Source organism: Phoca vitulina, unplaced genomic scaffold (assembly GCF_004348235.1).
Source record: "Phoca vitulina isolate PV1807 unplaced genomic scaffold, GSC_HSeal_1.0 scaffold71, whole genome shotgun sequence".
NCBI classification, from domain to species: Eukaryota; Metazoa; Chordata; class Mammalia; order Carnivora; family Phocidae; genus Phoca; species Phoca vitulina.
The window spans coordinates 10,728,956-10,741,350 of record NW_022589774.1 but is presented as its reverse complement, the minus strand read 5'-3'; the positions used below and the strand labels follow the sequence as shown (position 1 = coordinate 10,741,350).

At 39.6% G+C, this 12,395-nt stretch overlaps 1 protein-coding gene across 3 annotated transcripts in view; it reads right to left on the bottom strand.

The window, feature by feature from the left end:
- TSEN15 (tRNA splicing endonuclease subunit 15) overlaps nucleotides 1–1,778 on the bottom strand; it is a 35,479-nt gene extending 33,701 nt beyond the window's left edge. For all 3 annotated transcript variants that reach the window (XM_032393132.1, XM_032393133.1, XM_032393131.1), the window contains exon 1: nucleotides 1,613–1,778. In XM_032393132.1, the coding sequence (XP_032249023.1) occupies nucleotides 1,613–1,741 (129 nt within the window). In that variant the 5' untranslated portion in view covers nucleotides 1,742–1,778. The remainder of the gene's footprint in view (nucleotides 1–1,612) is intronic.
- Between the last annotated feature and the right edge of the window lie 10,617 nt (nucleotides 1,779–12,395).

The following is a 12,395-nucleotide window of genomic DNA, read 5'->3' as shown; positions in this document are numbered from 1 at the left end:
TTGAGTGGACTACCTCTGCAAGGGAAGCCTGAGGTTTGCCTGCTATCCTAGTGACTCAGTGGGTAAGCAGGCCTAATGCAGAGGTGAGGCATTAGCAGACCTGCATGGGTACAGACCTGCCATCATATTCTCCCACTAGCTTCATCGTAAGTATGGACAGGTGCAGGAGAACAGGGGTATTATTAGTTGTCCTCTTCACACCACAAATGTGTTTGAAAATGACACTGAAATTAATTGGTAACTGGAGACCAGGTTGCAAGGTCTTGATAGTCAAGCTAAAAGTCTGAATTTTACCCATAAAGAAACACTGAGGATTTCTAAGCATGAGAATAATGAAATTAATGTTGCATACTATATATATTATATATATATTATATAGTGCTTACTATATGTCAAATGTTTTACAAATATTAACTGATTTAATCCTGTAACAACCCTCTAAGGTAAGTACTATTATTATCCCTATTTTACAGATGAGGAAACTGAGGAACAATGAGATTTTTAAAACTTCCAAAAAAAAAAGAACAACCCACAAAGCTAGTGACCTAACAGGGTTTTCAAACTCAAGCAGTCTACTTAAAGTCTCACATAGAACTATTGGGTTCATGCTACTTAATGGTATTACAGTTCTTTTTTATGGCACCGAATAACATATCCATGTTTGTTTTTCTCACCTTGACGGGGAATGAGGGGATAGAGGAGGAGAATAAAATCAAGAAAGAGAACATGAAAAGGGATTATCTCTTGTCAGACTTACATCTTCGAAATTTTTCTTTTCTTGACTGTTTTTAGATAATGATCTATGAAATACTGCTTCGCAGCAGAAGACTGCAATCGTACTAAAACAACTAGACCAGTCTCTGAGATTCCTACAAAACCCCCATCTCCATTCACTGTCCATTCATTGCTCGGGACATTACTGGTCCAAGGCAGCAATTTGCCAAGCAGAAGCAAGCAAAGGAACTATACCTCTTTGCTGCTGTACAAAACCCCCCAAAAAACAAACAAACAAACAAATAAACAAAAAACACCCAAATGTCTGCTTTGGAGAAGAACCTATTCAAACTTTACAAGAAATGAGAAAAGTCAGGAAATTGCACTTCAGCAAAATCACAACGCACACTCTGGGCTCAAGGCTAAGTGCAAACGTGGCTGTGCTTTTAAGCCTTGATCTTTTTTATCTAACCAAGGCCCGCAAGCTGTTTTTTGCTGTGGGTACTGTGGTTACTTGGTTACTGCGAGGATTAAAGGAGACCATCCCCAGGAGGAGCCCTAGACAGCAAAACTAAGAAACTGGTGCAATGGTTATTATTGGGCTCTGCCTGGAGAGGCGCTGGGTTTAATGTCCTGCTCTGGAAAGGCGTGGATGGGTGTGTGTGTCCGGGACTGGGGTGGGGTGGGGTGGTGTCAGAACAATAGTTCACCTTATCTAAACAAACAAAACCAAGACTGCCCGCCACGGGCGGTGTGCACGCGGGTCCCCTTCCGTGAGGTTCGCGCGCAAACTCTGCGACCCGGCCCCGCAAGGAGGCGAGGGCCGAGGGGACGGCGGCGGCCTTCCACCTGGGGAAGGGCCCCGGATCGGCGCCCTGCTCCTCTCGCGCCTTCTGACCTTTGGGTGGGTGCCCATCCAGGCGTCCTCCGGGGCCCATGAGTGGGCGGCGCCGCCGCCGCCGAGAACGCCGCCCGGGCCCAGACCGCTGCAGCCCGGGGTGGGCTCGGAATCGCCGCGCTCCGCCATGCCGGGCAGGGCGGCGAGCGGGTGGTGCACGGCGAGCCGGTGGTGCACCGCGGTCCGCGCCCGGCCAGAAGCAAGGGGCGCACGCGTCCGGGTTCCGCTTCCCCGGCGCGCGCCGCCTGCGTGCGGAGGGCCGCACACACCGGGAGGAAAGCGAGAGGAGCTCCTCCCTCTGGCAGACGTAGCTCGAACCTGAGCCCACACGCTCCAGTTTCGCTCGGCATTTATTCACATCTGGGCAGACACCAGGGGGAAGAAAGTTCAAGAGTACCCTTAGCCCCGAAGCCCTCAATGCTCCTCCCATCGGTGCTGTTTGCAGCCCCGTTGAGAAAGTGGGAAATACTGAAGGGCTCTGGGCCGGCAGCCTTGACTCCGGGTCTCCAATTCCTGGTAACAAGAAAAGCCTCGTTCCCTTCCCTGTCAGGTGAGTTTTAAAGTGTGGAAGTCGATGAGATCTCTGTTGAAGAAAGTGGAAAGAAGAAAGACCAGACTGCCAAGAACCATGTTTTTAGGCCGGACCCACGTTTCAGGATAGGAGGAGCAAGAGTAAATACGACTTATTGAATGAGCGGTTAGAAAAGATGCAAACCCTCGTGAGCATGTGACCTGGAAACCAAGGATGAGGAGTTTCAGAGAGGCAGAGTAGGACATTTGAAGCATTTATGCAATAGAATCCAGAACCTCTACAACTTATTCATAAAATCCAAGATATGATTCAAAATGTCAAGAAAATGGGTCACATTTTTTTTTTTAGTCTGACCCTGAGATGAAGCACATGTTGAAACCGACCGATAAGGATTTTGAACTATTATAACTCTCCTCAATAAAGTAAAACAAAACATGTTTTGAGTAGTTGAAAATCTCAGGAGACAAAAATCTCTAAGAGAAAAAGAAAAAAGAGCAAATGGAAATTCTGAAAGTTTAAAATTTTAGAAATAAAAAAACAAACTTCACTGGGTGGATTTAACAGCCAAATGGAAATTACAGAGGAAAAATTAAGTGAATTTGAATCATCCAAGAAATCAGCCAAGATAAACAACAAACAAAAATCATTTTAAAAAATGGACAGAACCTCAGAGACCTGCTGCATGACTTCAAACAATCCAACATACATGTAAATGGAATACCAGAAGAAGAAAAGAAAGACAATGGGGTAGGAAAAAAAAAATTGAAGAAATAAAAAATTGCCCCAAATTTGATGAAAGAGAAACTTGCAGGTACAAAATGCTACATGAATAACAAGCAAAAGAAACATGGCGAAGTCCCCACTGAGGTCAACTTCTTAAAAGCCACATGAAAAGTTTGAACGCATGGGTGGGTGGGAGGAAGCATGGGAGGGAAAAAGAAAAAAGAAAAGAAAAAGAAAAAAGAAAGCAGTGCCTTCCATACAGGGAAAGGAAGTGCATCTATTCTTGATGTGAGGGAAAACCACACATGAAGATTCGTAAATTGCCCCAGAATGTATTTCATTTGAATGAAGCCATTAAACTTTATTTCCACAAAGCAGCTGCTAACCCCCAAAGAAGCAAAGGACACTGAAATTAGTAGACTCCCTGAAGCACTGAACAGTGACACTAATTCAAGTAATTAGAAGTAAATAAATCTCTCTGACTCCTAAAGTTCCCAATCAGTTCCAATGATGGTATTTATAGAAGCATTAACAACATTTTGTTCCTAATATGAGTAGAGGGGAAATTTTATAAATCAGTAAGGAGATCCAGTGGAATTAGGTACATGTGAACAAGGCTCAAACATCTTCAGGGGAAGATTTTCAGCTTAAGCTTAAGGGAAAAGGGGAGTTAAGGAATCCAGAAGGATGCAGAAAGAACCATAGACTAAAAAAGCAACAGGCTAATGCTACCCTTTGGCAAATAAATCAAGTTCTATACCTTAGAAAAAGCATGATACATTTAAGCATGATTCTGACTTTTAATGTCATTGTCCAGTACAAAGAGTTGAAGACTGGAAGTGGACAGTATCTTAGCTTCCATTTTAAACAATGAAAGCATAAATAATTCTTGGTGATTGGGAATGCCTAAGACAGAAACCAAAGGATTTGGGGAAACTTAAACTTAGTGTTTAAATTATAGACTCAAAATGAATATTGTGGCCATCTAGAGTGAAATCCACCAGAGAACTGGTTAGAGTTTCGGCTTCTCACAGACTGAAGAATTTCTCCTTTTATAAATGCTTCAATAGTTCACTATTTTGGAGAAATTAAGTGGTTAGGAAGAAGGTAGGTAAGTAACAACAAATAAAATTCTCCTTGAGTATACTGAATGTAATCAAAATTCAATGTAATCTGGCACTTGCTCTACTGATTTCCCATTTTGATATCTGAGCCAGACCATTTTATTCCTATTAAAAAAAAAAAAAACCTTTAATGTCTAGGCAGAGACATTTTAATTCAACTAGAGTCTCAAGGGAAAAAAATGAACTTTGAATTGTGATGTGAATTTTTAGTGTTTTAAAAAGAAAAAGCTTCTTACACAGCATCGTATAAGACAATGATCTCAAGCTGAAAAATGGAGGCTAGCATTCTGGATCAGCTTTTAATACACTGGTTGTAAGAATGCTCATACATATTTTGTTCCTTCTTTTGCACATAAAGCATACAATTTTCCCATTCTCTGTATTTTGAGGAGAATACGTGAGATGTTTATACCTTTAGTAAAATATTTAGAATGTTATATTTTACCATTCATGTGTATGAGCATATATGAGGAACTGCTATTATATAGAAAAGAATTTAGAATGATCCAAAATATTATCCCTAGTTTCTCATAAATTTAAGAGTACAATCTAAACCCCTCACTTACAAAATCAGGATATAGTATATTTATTTTTAAAATACTGCTTCCATTTGGAACAAAAACAACAATAAAAATAAGGTACCAAGGATAAAGAGGAGTAACAGTTTATAGATTATACATGTTATTGAAGATCATTAGAGAAGACCTAAATAAATGCACAGACATATTATACTTCTGGAAAGAAAGATTCAGTATTGTAAAGGTGGTAAATCCCCCCAAATTTTATAGCAACTCTAATCACAATCCCAACAGGAATTTCCCTAATATCTGATAAGCTGATTCTGAAATATGGGCATAAAAGAGCCAATAATAATGAAGACCCTTCTGATGAACAAGTAGAGGGAACTTATTATAAAGGCCTATAATTAAGAGTATGTGATATTGGTACAGATATGTGATAGATAAACAAACCAATGGAACCAAATACAGAGTCATACAAATATGGACAGAGATGATGTTGTAGATGTGGGGAGGAGTTGAAGAAATATATATATATATTTGGATTCCTAATTGCACTATAAACAAAATCAATTCCGGATATCTTAAAGGCTTAAAGTGAAATCCAAATCAGTAAAGATTTTAGGAGGAGATGTAAAAGAATTTTTATGACCCCCCAAGATAGAAAAGGATTTCCTAAGTAAAACACAAAAAATACCAACTATATGAAAAAAGTTTGCTACATTTGACTATATTTCAATTAAGAATTTCTGACACAAAGATAGTGTGGGGAAAAAAAGCCATCGACTTGGAGAAGGCATCTGTGATACATAAGTGAAAGAAAGGATTCACATCCAGAATATATAAAGAACTCCTAAAAATCAATTAAGAAATGAAACAAAACACTCTATAGAAAAAAAATGAGAATAAATTTAAAAAGGATATAAATGACTAGCAAACATGAATTGGTACTCAACCACATTGGTGGAAGGAGAAAATGTAAATTGAGACAGGAGGATACCATAAAATACTCATGAGATTGGTAACAAAAGCCAAGAGTTGGCCAAAATGTAGAGCAAAGGAAAGATGCACAAATCCTATGATTTGGTGATCCTAAGCCCTCGTACATAGCCTAGAGTGGTATTTTTCAAATGGAGGGCCAGGATCCTTAGAGGTTGTGAAATAAATTGAGTGACTTGGGCCCAGTTTTTAAAAATGAATTATTTGAAATAGAAGAGAAAGTATCAGTGTGCATTGCATGTGGTTAGAATAACTGTTACTAAATATTGCTTTAGGAACACTTTGTCTCAGTTATATATTTGTACTATACCATGATATCCAGTGGATTTCTCCCTGGAGGTTATGGTAAAAAAAAAAAATTATCTTCTGTGGACGAGGAGACATGTAGAAGAATATTTATGGAAGTATTCGTTGGAATAGAAAAAACTAAGACAACCCAAATATCTATCGAAGTAGAATAGATACATCTATTATTGTATAATCATATAACATAATACTGTGTGAAAATAATGAACCCTAGCTTCAGTCAACAACTTGGAAAAAACCCTAATGTACAGTCAAAAATATGAGTCACAGAATAATATATAAAATATGATTTGATTTACATAAAATTCAAATACAACTTGTACATGGATGTTCACAGCAGCATTATTCATGATAACCCAAAAGGAGAAACAACCCAAAGGTCCATTATTTGATGAATATATAAATAAAATGTAGTTTGTCCATACAATGGAATATCATTCAGCATGGAAAAGGAATGAAGTACTGATATGTGTGTTACAACATGGATGGACCTTGAAAACATTATGCTAAGAATAATGTTTTCATTAATAGAAGACAGTCACAAAGGACCGCATGTTATATAATTCCATTTATATGAAATGTCTAGAATAGGCAAATCTATAGGGACAGAGTAGAGTAGCTGTTCCCTAGGGCTAGGGTTAGCTGTTCCTAGGGCTAGGAAATGGGGATTGACTGCTAATAAATATGAGATTTCTTTTGGGGGTGATGAAAATGTTCTAAAATTAATGGTGATGATGTTGCATAACTGTAAATACACTAAAAGCCATTGGATTGCATACTTTAAGTAGGCAAATTGTATAGTAATTGGAAAAAAAAATTCAAAGGTAGGCAACACTAATACATATTTAGGAGGTGTTTTAGCCAGGGTTATCCAGAGGAACAGAATCAATAGGATGTGTGTGTGTATGTACACACACCACACACACACACACACACACAAGAGACTCAGAGACAGAGAGAGAGAGAGCTTGATATTAAGGAGCTGGCTCATGCAATTGTGGGGACTGGCAAATCCAAATTTCATAGGGCAGGCTGGCAGCCATGATAACTAGAGAAGAGTCGATGCTGCAGTCTTGAGTTCAAAGGCAGCCTGGAAGTTGAGTTCTTTCCTTCTTAGGAGACCTCAGTCTTTTCTCTTAAGGCCTTCAACTGATTGAATGAGGGCTACCACACTATGAAAGGTAATCTGTTTTACTCAAAGTTTACTGATTTAATTATTAGTCGCATCCAAAAAAACATCTCACAGCAACATCTAGATTGGTTTGACCTAAGTACTGGGTACCTTAGCCTAGCCAAATTGACACATAAAATTTACCATCACTGGAGGTAAAGTTCTAAATAAAATTAAGAGACTGATTAATACAAAATTCAGTCTAGTGCTTGTCTCTGGGGAGTAGAGCAGAGTATTGTGACAGGAAGGGACACCCAGAGGGTGTCAAAGTTGATGGTTCATGTTCTGTTTCTCAAGATGGGTGCTGGGTATATGGACTTTGATTTTATTTGTAGTATTTAAATATATAATATATTAAATAGATAAGGTATATATTCCATGTTTATTAAATATTTTATTTTAGCCTTTGTCTAAGAATTAGATTAAAAGGGATAATAAATTGGTAATTTCTGTATATAAAATATGTAAACAGCTGCGGATATGCAGTCTTAAGTAATATTTGGCTTTGTAAATGTGAAAAGGCACCAAAAGTAATTCTCCATCCAAAAAACATCCCATCTCTGTCTCTAAATATGTATTCACATTTGATATCAACATGAGTGTTGAATTTCCCTAGCAGGATTGAGAACAAACCCAAAATTAAAACACCCAAATTGAAAAGGCCATATTAAAATTATCCCAAAACGTTTAACAGTGGTTGTGGTGGGTAGTGGATTTGTGATAGTTTTTCTTTTTTTTTTTCTTTTCCACTTTCAACATATTTTTTTTTCCTGTTAGTAAAATAGATTTCAATAAATCATTGAATTTGGAGCCATTGGCATAGAAGGACTAAATCCACCCTACACGTTCATGTTAAAACATGCCTGCCAACATACTTAGCTTGTTTTAAATGTCCCTTCCTGTTTCCTTCCGTCTCTCCCTCTATTCCTGCCTTCTCTCTCCCCCTTCCCTTCTCCTTCCTTCCCTCCCTCCTTCCCTTCTTTCCTCTCCCCTTCCTCCCTCCCTCCCTTCCTTCCTTCTTTATTGCCCTATCTAAAACATCCACTACAATATTGAATGGAAGTGCTGAGTTAGGACATTCTTGTTCTTGATCTTAGGAGGAAAACTTTCATTCTTTCACCATTAAGTATGATGTTAGGTGTAGGGTTTTTGCATATGGCCTTTATCAGGTTGAGTGTGTTCCCTTTTATTCCTACATGACTGAGACTGCATATTGGATTTTGTAAAATTCTTTTGATTGATTTTTAAAATGTTAAACCAACCTTGCATTAAGATCTATTCTATTGGCAACTTTCAAGTGTATAATATGGTATTCTTAACTATAGTCACCATGTTGTACATTACATCCCCAGAACTTATTCACCTTATAAACAGAAGGTTGTACCCTTTGACCACCTTCACCCATTCCCCCCCTCAATCCCCCAATCCTGGCAACCACCATTCTACTCTCTGTTTCTGTGAGTTTGGCGTTTTTAGATTCCCCATATAACTACATAACAGATTTCTCTGTTTGATTTATTTCTCTTAGCATAATGCCCTCAAAGTTCACCCATGTTGTCACAAATGAAGGGATTTCCTTCTCTTTATATATGTATATTTCATGCATATATATATATACATACATATATATGCCGCATTTTCTTTATCCATTCATCCACCAACAGACACTTAGGTTTTCGTGTCTTGGCTCCTATAGATAATGCTGCAATGAACATGTGGATGCAGGTATGTTTTTGAGACTGCCATTTCATTTCCTTCACATCTAAAACCAGAAGTGGAAGCACTGGATCATATGATCTACTTTTAATTTTTTGAGAAATCTCCATACTGTTTTCCATAATGGCTATCTCAATTTACATTCCCACGAACAGTGTACAAAGTGTTTCCTTTTCTCCATATCCTTGACAGCATTTGTTACCTATTATTTTTTTGATCATAGTCCTTTGAATAGGTGTGAGGTGATATGTCATTGTGGTTTTGATTTGCATTTCCCTGATGATTTCCCTGATGATGCTGAGCACATTTTCATGTACCTGTCAGCCATTTGTATATCTTCTTTGGGAAAATGTCTATTCAGGTCTTTGCCCATTTAAAAATAGGATTATTTGTGTACTATTGAGTTGCATGAGTTCCTTGTGTATTTTGGATATTAACCCCCTTATCAGATATATGGTTTGGAAACATTTTCTCCATTCCACAGGTTGTCTTTCATCTTGTTGATCATTTCTTTTGCAGTATAGAGGCATTTTAATTTAAGGTAGTCCCACTCATTTATTTTTCCTTTTGTTGCTTGTGCCTTTGGTATTACATTGAAAAAAATCATTACTAAGACCAATGTCAAGGAGCTTTCTCCTGTATTTTCTTGTAGGAATTATACAGTTCCAGATCTTACATTTAAGTCTTTAACTTGTTTCAAGTTAATTTTTCAAGTGGTGTAAGGGTCCAGTTTCATTCTTTTGTGTGCAAATATCTAGTTTTCCCAATACCATTTATTGAAGAGGTGATCTTTTTCCATTGAGCATTCATGGCTCCCTTGTCAAATACTAGTTGAATATACATGGATTTATTTCTGGGCTCTCAATTCTGTTCTATTGGTCTCTGTGTCTTTTATGCCAGTACTTTACTCTTTTAACTATTATAGCTTTGTAATATAGTTTGAAACTAGGAAGTGTGATGCCTCCATCTTTGTTCTTTCTCAAGATTATTTTGGTTATTCAGGGTCTTTTGTTGTTCCATATGAATTTTAGGATTTTTTTTTCTTTTTCTCTAAAATTGCCACTGGAATCTTGATAGGAATAGCGTAGAATCTATAGATGGTTTTGATTAGTATGGACATTTTAACAATATTAAAGTCTTCCAATCCATGAACATGGGATATATTTCCATTTATTTTTGTCATCTTCAATTTCTTTCATCAATAGTTTTCAATGTACAGATCTTTCACTTCCTTCATTAAATTTATTCCCAAATATTTTGTTGTTTTTGATGCCACTGAAAATTGGATTATTTTATTTTTTTCAGGTAGTTTGTTGTTAGTGTGTGCAAAGGCGACTTATTTTTGCATATTGATTTTGTATCTTGTAATTTTACTGAATTCATTAGTTAGCCCAATGGGTAATAGAGTTTTGCCAAGTTTGTGTAATCTGTTGTGGAATCTACTTCTGAACCAAGCTTTGTCTGCAGACTAATTAAATCTACACTACATTTCACACATATAAACTACTGTTTCCATATTTTATATCTGTTCTTATGATTAATAAAATACACATTCTATGAATGTGTATTTTACAAATCTGCCACAATCAGGGAAAATCTCATTTTCTTTGCCACGCCATAACTAATTAACAGGTTCTTTTTGTAATCAGCAAGGTTTCAGAAAACTTTGTAATCAGCAAGTTCAGAAAACTGAATACACCCAGCAATACTAAGCTCCAGGAATGCCAGTAACTGTCCATCAATCCCATCTCACTCCGGGGAAGGGGCACTGTCCAACAGTCCCTGTGGCCTATATGCAGGATAGCAATGGCAGTTTCCAAAGGAGGATGGAGGAGAAGGAAATGTGTGTAGGCCACTGGATATGAAAGTTTAAATGTCAGAGAAGAGGTTAGAGCAGGAGACGTAGATTTGGAAGATACAGTTATGCTGGGAGACCATATGGTGCTAGAAGAGTAACACATTGTGAAGGGGCACCCGGTGAAGGAGCGCAAACGCAAGTAGAAACAGGTTCAGGAAGGTGAGAACTGAAGAGAGGTCACTGAATCTTCCAACGCTGAGGTCATCTGTGGCTTTGCCCGAACAGCCTCTGTGAAGAAGTAGGAGAGGTGGGAGATGAAGAAGTAGATAAAGCTTTTTGAAGGAGCTTGGCCAAGGCAGAGGGGATTGTTAGAAGGAGATACAGGATTAAAACAACAATTTTTTTTTATTCAAGGATAGGAGAGGACTAAGTTTTTAGCTTGAGGGGGAGGAGCTGGTGGAGAGGGACCAGTTGTAGATTTGGTAGAGAGTAAAGATAAATGATGGAGCAAAGCAAAGTCACGGACAAGAATGGAGAGGATTGGGTCAAAAGCTCTGTTAGGAATAAGCGCCTGCAAGTAAGGAGGGCACTGGTAGGGATATTAGAGACAAGGCTGTTGAGGGAGTTAAGTAAAGGAGGTGATATTCTTCTGAGGAGGTGAGGGGGTGGGAGGAGAGTGATGAAGACTTCTAATAGTTGCAGAGAAGGAGGGACACAAGAAGTAAAAATCTGTGGGACAGGGCTGAGGGCGAGTTGGGGTTGGAGGTCATGAATGTGCAGTGGTACCAACCCATCCTGTACATAGATAGATCAAAGGCTACACAACCCCACAAAGAAGGAACTCCAGATTTCATTCCTAGCTTTCCTATGTTATGTTAAAGAGTAAATATCCTGTGGCAGTGTATCCTAGCAATTTCATTTTATGTGCTAATTGTGTTCTTCCTTCAGCCCTTCTTCTCTTCTTCCTTCTCTCTCTCTCTCTCCTACTCCAACACCTATGAGTTTTCCCTGTATTTGTTACTCTTTGTTAGTTTGGGTCATTAAGGAAAAATAAAACCATTTAGATGAAACTTGTCTTTTATGCCATCCTGTCAGGAAGCTCAGGACCTTAGGGGGGAAAGGGAGAGGAGTAGGGCTTCAGAACAATGTCCCATCAGGGGCTTCCCTTTAATTGCAAGGGTTCAGTCTATCTTTCAAATTCTCCAAGTCTCCAAGCTTGGTGTAATGGGTTCTACTCAGTCAAGGATGAACTTCAAGAGAAACTGAGTGTATAGGGAAATGCAAACACTCTGCCATTGTGGAAGTTTTTAAAAAAATGCTTACCGTGGTAATGGATAGCTGGGTGACTTTCCATTTTAGAACTCTACCCGTCTAGTCAATAGGTGCATTATGCAAAACTGGATACATTGCATCACTGTGAAGGACTTTAGACTGCGGTTTGCAAAAGCAGAATAAATTTTCTCGGAGTTGCACCGTTATGTACACAACACACACACACACACACTCACACGCCCATTGGCAGCGGCGGCCACACCTCACGGCTCCGGGGGAAGCCACAGACCTCAGCTGTACGAGCTGAGCCTGGACTAGAGGAACTTTCCGCGGGACTCGGGACGGACAGCCCCCCCCCCCCCCCCAACACACACACACACACACACACGCGCGCGCGCGGCTGTCCGCGAGCCGGAGCCCCAGGCGAGCTCGGCGGCGGCAGGTCCTCGGTGCGCCCCCGCGTCAGGGCCTGGGCAGTGCGGCGGCGGCGGCGGCGGGAGGCTCCCGGGCTGCAGGGCCCAGTGCCAGTGTGCGCGCGCCTGCCGGCCGGGGCAGCCGCGTCCCCCGTGCGGCCCTCGCAGCCCGCCTCTGCGCCCTCGGGCCCCCAGTCTCCCGCCGCGCGCC